We start from the raw sequence: 5,976 nt of genomic DNA on the forward strand, positions 1-5,976 counted from the left end.
CACACACACACACACACACACACACATCTGCTTCCATGTTCGGCCCCCATCAAGGGCCAGTGGCTGCACCTTGATGCCCACGACAATGCCTTTATCCTGAATGGTACGAACGAAGGGAACACCATCATCATCTTTCTGGTAGAGTGTCTCATGGAAGAAGATGACACCTCCAATGCACTTCTTCACACGGTCATCAGCACTGAACAGGACCTGGCGGTATAACCGGCGGTTTTCCTCTGTGTTCTCCACTCCAATCTGGCTCAGCCGCTTGGCCATGCTGCCTGGGGGCAAACAAAAGAGGGGTAGCAAGCTCATCCCCAGGGCTCTCTGGCCACCTCTACCCAACCTAGCCACAGGCCCCCACCTACCAACAGACTCATCTGCGGCCAGAATGCCTTTGCCTGGGGCCACAATCCGGAGGGCAATGTCAGACAACTCCTTTTTCTGCTCCGCAGAAAGGGCTGGGTATGAGTGAGGCATGGTGACAGCTCTGTGGAATAGAGAAAAGATATAAAAGCTGGACCCGACCTACTACATCCCCTGTTTCCTTTCCTGGCCATATGAGTCAAATGGCCTCCCCCCACCTCCCAACAAGCATGGAGCTAGGAACAAGGCAGGAGTCCTTGGCATGGGTCCTGGGCAACACAGTGGCACCAATCCCTCTGACAGCTAGCAGGCTTAGGGCCCCAGTTCCCACATCTCCTTTTGTCCCTGGTGGGCACCCTTCCCAGCCCTGGGGAAAGATGCAGGGTGGGGGTGGGGAGGTGAGCAGCTCTGAAGCTACAGGTCTTCTCGTGAAACTACTGCCCAAAGATCCAGTCCTTCTTTCACTGAATTTGGCCCCTTCAGGTAGGGCATAAGCCCTGGCCTTTCCAACTTCCATTTTATCATCTTCAGCAGGGCCCCTAGGGAAAGCGTACGTACTTCCAAGGCTTCAGAATGAGGCAAAAGTACCTATCACCCCTCTTCCCGCAGCTTCTGGAGGAAAAGTGGGGGACAAATGGGGAGCAGGAGTGGCGCAAATAACTGCCATAGGCTTCTGTAACCTCTTCTTTCCCCTACCCCAAACCTGACTGCCTTTGCAGCCAGATGGGACCAGAGGATCAGGGATGCAAGGAGTGAGTAGAGGGCCTGAGAAAGGAGGAAGGAGCAGGGAGACCTGGAGGGAGGTGACAGAGAGACAGGCTAACTAGCTAGGGGAAAGACCGAAATGAGGTGGACAGAGTAGGCAAGACAACTGGACAGGGAACTTAGCCTAAGAGAGGGAGCAGGCTAAAATGAAAATGGGCTGGGCGGTAGAGGCTGACCCCCAGGAAAAATCCAGTAGGCAGAGGAAGACTTGGGATTAGAGAAGCTGAGGTCTGGGCGTGAGAGCTAAGAGGAAGGGGTACTGTGGGGGAGGCTGAACCACAGGGTTTCCAAGTGGACAGAAAGAAGAGAAGATTAAGAAGAGAGGTAAGAAGGCGCATCCAAGGACCCTCGGAGCAGGGCAAGGGTGATAGAAGGAAGAGTCAGGGAGAGGAAGGTGAGTTGCTGAGCAGCTCCCACCTCGCCCGCCCGAGGCCTCACCTGTGTGCAGTGAAGTGCGCAGTGAGCTAGCGGCGGCAGCAGCCACAGGAACAGCGCGGATCCAGGCCGGCAACAGCTGTGGCTGTAGCTCAGGGTCCTGTAAATGAGGCTGCGGATGCTGCAGAGCTACGTGACTCCTCCGAGGGGCGGGCACATTCCCGCCCTGGCCACGCCCCCTCCCTGACTGGTGCCTCAGCAGAGCCACGCCCACTGAGGCGGGGCGACGAGGTGGAGTGACTACCCCGCCAGGTTCTTGGAGGCTGTTGTCCCCCTCCCACCTCGTGGAGCCCCACCACCAGGGGCCCCGGAGGCAAGAAATGGCCTTGCCCTCCTTTCTGCCACAATTGCCTTTACCACCGGGCTGGATGTTGGGCACTGAGCCTGGTCTGGTGAAGGAGAGTCACCTAAATAGTCACAACTGGTGGGGTAAAGAGACAGAGGCACCAACAAAATGTGGCAGTCTGGGGCAGGGAGTAGGAACTGAGTTTCTCTGTCTTCACCCCCTTATTTACCAGGACCTAGCCTAGAGGGGGATGGAGAAGGTAAGAGAATGAATCCTTGTCTGTCCCGCCCCCAGGCTAAGAGCCAGGGAACAAGCAGTCCAGTGCCCAGAATATTTGAGGAAGCAGGAGCGGGGAGGAGGGGCAGCCAACTTTGGCTCTAGATGCAGCAGGAGGGCCATCAAGCTTCTCTAACCTCATCCACCCCCACACCCAAAAAATAGGATTCAGTGAACTTGAAGAAATACATTAAATATATTTTATTTAAATAGCATTAAACATAGCTAGTTCTTTGTCTATTGGTCCTGATGTTGGGGTAAGGGAGTATTGCAAGTCAAAAAGGGTGAATCAGATTCCAGCTTTCAGTTTCTTAGCTCAGAAATTCCAGCAATCCCTGTAGCTCCTTGCAACCCCTCACAACCTCTGGGATGGACTGCAGAGTCTGCAAAGAGGCAAAAAGGCAGCTCAAGGTCACAAGTCCAAGGCTCCCAGCCCCAGGAAGCACCAACTGAGTCAGAGGGGAGAAAGCAGAAGCCACAGAGAAGCCTGCAACAGTGAGTCAGACCCAGCGCTCGGCACAGGCTGGAAACCAGAGCGATGCTCATGAGTATTTCCCGGGGTCAAGCCCTATGCCAGATGCCTTAGCGGCATCAACTCCCGACCTCCTTTACCTCATAAATATGCTGAACAACGTCATCTAGTTTCTTTAACTCCTTGTCAGAGCGCCGAAGATTCTCCTCTAGTATGTTTCTCTAGAAAACAAACAGGTTGCAGTAAGTCCTACACTCAAAAGAATAGCATAGCTTGTGGGGCAAGGAAAAAATGGCAGAGCACTTGCTAGTAGTAGTGGGAAATGGCCCTGGAATGGCATGGGGATTCTTACATGGCTCTGGAACTTGACCATGAGTTTTGCCTTCTCATTTTTCATCTCCAGGAACATCACCCTCAACTTGTCCACCTGTAGATATGTCCAGATCAGCAGAGGCACAGTCTAGGGTTCCCGCCAGCTGCCCAGCTCCTCTGCTAACCCTGAGTCACCTCTCACCTCTTGGGAGAGCCACACTTTCTCCTGGATCCAGTTAGTGGCCATAGGCTGACAGTCGGGGTTCAGCTGACCTGCTAGGGTCTCTTGCAGCACCTTGGTCTCTGTCTCCGCACGCCGAAGTGAGCGGGTGAGCTGGGTCACCTCCTCTCTAAGGCTCTGAGGATGAGAATGGAGAGGTATCCAGTAGCCCTCAAAGGGCCTCTCTACCCTTCTTATCCCATGTGGTAAACAAGGGTACACCAGGGATCCAATTTCCACCAAATCTGAGACTCTAGCCATCAGGGACACAGAAGGCAGAGGGCCAGGGATCATCCTGAACGTACTATGAGCTCTCCACTCCTGTTTATCTGTTCTAGGATCTTCTCGTTCTGCTGTTGTATCACTTCCTGGAGCTCCTTTTCATTCTGTGAGGGAAAGGGAGGTAGGAAGCACTGAGAGAGCTGGCTTCTTAGCAGCCCTTGGGAGGAAATAGGGTTTAGTGTCTGACCTATGTTCAGCTCCAATAATACCAATTGATAACACTCCAATTCTTCCTCTAGGGCTGTATCAGGAAAGGCGCATTTCAGTGTTGAGAGAGTTCTGCCAGAGTTCCTGACTTCTAGGTCAGCCTGGGAGATGGCTCAGCCCACAGCTAATTCCCAAACATGTGAAATGTCTGACCCCAGGAAGGGCAAAACTAGGGCAATGATTGGAAAATCCCCACCACCCAGATTCCTGGAGAGACCATGGCTCCCAGTGGACCAGTGGAGCTGCCCCAGTTCTTCATCGCCCCACTTCTAGGCGCCTCCTTCACCTTGTAGCGCAAGCACAAGGCCTGGTTCAGCTTCTCTATGTCTGCCTCCTTTGCCTTCTGGGCTTCCTGATGCTGTTCTTCCTGGGCCTGTAGCCTAGCCTGCAGATCGCAACTAGGGGAGGGAAAAATTCAGCATTATTTCTGTCCTCTCAGGCACTGGCTGGGCCCTTGACATAAGGAGCTGTCTAATCAAGACTGCCCTCCACTCACATCTTTTGCTGCAGAGCCCTGACGGCTTCTTCTTTAGACTCTTGCAGCAGGGAACACAGGCTTTGAAGCTCCAGAGTCACTGTACCCATTTCTGCCAGGCTCTTCTCCATGCCTGGGATCTCTGAAAGAGCAAGTCCTAGCTAGAGGCAGAGCCCTTTGGCTCTGGAAGGAAGACGTGTGCGTAGCCATCATCACCACAACTCTTATCCATGTTCCCCACCCATAGGATTTGAATTTCCAGAACACTGCAGATCCCAAAAGGCAGAAATAAAATGAGCCCACGTAAAATTGAGGTTTTTAGAGCAAATTACTTCTCACTGTTTTAGTCTTTATCATTAGTACCAGATCTAGAAATGAGGCAGGATCCCTGGAGCCCATCCTAACCTGTAGGCTGAAGGGAAACCATTGATGTTACTCGGGTGAAAGCACTCTTGTCACTTCCAAGCAAGGGCACAGGAGCTGCTTCTGGCTCTAAAACAAAAACCAACCAAGGTAGAGAGCCCCTCTGGTGACCCTGTCAAGGGTCTGCCATAATAGCAGCCAGGGAGAGAGAAGTCTATTGGTGGGCATCTTCAACAGCTAAAGATATGAGGGGCAGGGCCACAACTCTCCCGCCCTTAAATCCCAGGGCCTTTAACCTTCATCTGCCATTATTGTCAAGATGCTTCCCAAGAAGGCACTGTCGGTAGGCGGAGGGTATTCCTGGGCATGAGCACAGGCTGTGCTTAGCAGGGGGGTCTCTGGTTCAGCCTAGGGGTAAAGGAGAAACGTGATGAGATGCTCTTCAATGGTGTTTTCCTGAACTTCCAGGTACCCACCAGCCACCTCCTCTGGATTGCTGTTCTATTTACTCCCTTTATTCTCTATCAGCACCTTCTCAATTAGCTCCTTTCCCTAAATTTAATTCTCTCACTAAAATAACAATTAAAAACAGAAACCATCTTCTTAGCTTAAATCCCATTTTTATTTTTTTTAAAGATTTTATTTATTTATTTATCAGAGGCAGGGGGGAGGGAGAGAGAGCACAGACAGGGGGACCAGGAGATGGAGAAGCAGACTCCTTGCTGAGCAGGGAGCCTGATGTGGGGCTCGATCCCGGGACTCCAGGGTCATGACCTGAGCCAAAGGCAGATGCTTAACCGATTGAGCCACCCAGGTACCCTTTAAATTCCATTTTCAAACAGCCTTTTCTCTTTCCCTTCCAATTAGGAAAAAGATAAAGCAGCTTACATTTCCTGCCTAATCTATTACTCACCATCTATTGACTACCTTGCCCACTACACGCAGTCTTCTGCCTCACCATTCCGCCAAAATTGTTTGGTTCACCAATACCATCCTCACTTTCAAATTCAACAGACACATTTCAGCTCTTGTTTTCCCTGACCTATTTGATAACCAATGACCATGTTCTTCTTTTAGAAACTTCCTTTTCTCAGCTTCTGCGACATGACTCTCTCCTTCATATGTAGGCCTCATACCTTTCTATTTCTTCTCTCTATCCATAGGTCCTTCCTTAAACTGTTGGACTCCTTTTAGTTCATGCTTGGCCTTCTTTATACTCTAATCCATTCCCCAGGTGGCCTTGCCTTGGGAACTCCATAAAAACATCCACTTCTACACGGGTGACCTTTCGATCTGTCTTTCTCAAGCGTATTATTTTCCCAATCACCAGACCCAAAGGCTCAACTGCCTGTGAGAAATCTACCAGAATGCTCCATAGTTCACCCGACATTTATTTATTTATTTATTTATTTATTTATTTATTTATTTATTTTAAAGATTTTATTTATTTATTTATTCGACAGAGATAGAGACAGCCAGTGAGAGAGGAAACACAAACAGGGGGAGTGGGAGAGGAA

General features: G+C 50.9%; 2 protein-coding genes across 2 annotated transcripts; both read right to left on the reverse strand.

Annotated features, from left to right (window-relative positions):
• Window positions 1–15: 15 nt before the first annotated feature.
• Window positions 16–2,101, reverse strand: LOC117798318 (fructose-bisphosphate aldolase C-like; the record flags this gene model as incomplete). Its single annotated transcript, XM_034650752.1, has 3 exons — window positions 1,570–2,101; window positions 369–490; window positions 16–281 (listed from the first exon to the last, which is right to left on the reverse strand). Coding segments are annotated over exons 2-3 (378 nt in total), but the record flags the coding sequence as incomplete, so codon positions are not given.
• Window positions 2,102–2,314: 213 nt separating this feature from the next.
• On the reverse strand, window positions 2,315–4,889 carry LOC117798317 (sperm-associated antigen 5-like). The gene is made up of 9 exons (XM_034650751.1): window positions 4,756–4,889; window positions 4,502–4,588; window positions 4,118–4,238; window positions 3,908–4,019; window positions 3,438–3,518; window positions 3,115–3,270; window positions 2,953–3,027; window positions 2,741–2,821; window positions 2,315–2,511 (listed from the first exon to the last, which is right to left on the reverse strand). The coding sequence occupies exons 1-9, from the start codon at window positions 4,766–4,768 to the stop codon at window positions 2,440–2,442; spliced, it is 798 nt and encodes a 265-aa protein (XP_034506642.1). The 5' UTR covers window positions 4,769–4,889; the 3' UTR covers window positions 2,315–2,439.
• Between the last annotated feature and the right edge of the window lie 1,087 nt (window positions 4,890–5,976).

The sequence above is a fragment of the Ailuropoda melanoleuca genome, unplaced genomic scaffold (assembly GCF_002007445.2).
Source record: "Ailuropoda melanoleuca isolate Jingjing unplaced genomic scaffold, ASM200744v2 unplaced-scaffold3035, whole genome shotgun sequence".
Classification (NCBI taxonomy): domain Eukaryota; kingdom Metazoa; phylum Chordata; class Mammalia; order Carnivora; family Ursidae; genus Ailuropoda; species Ailuropoda melanoleuca.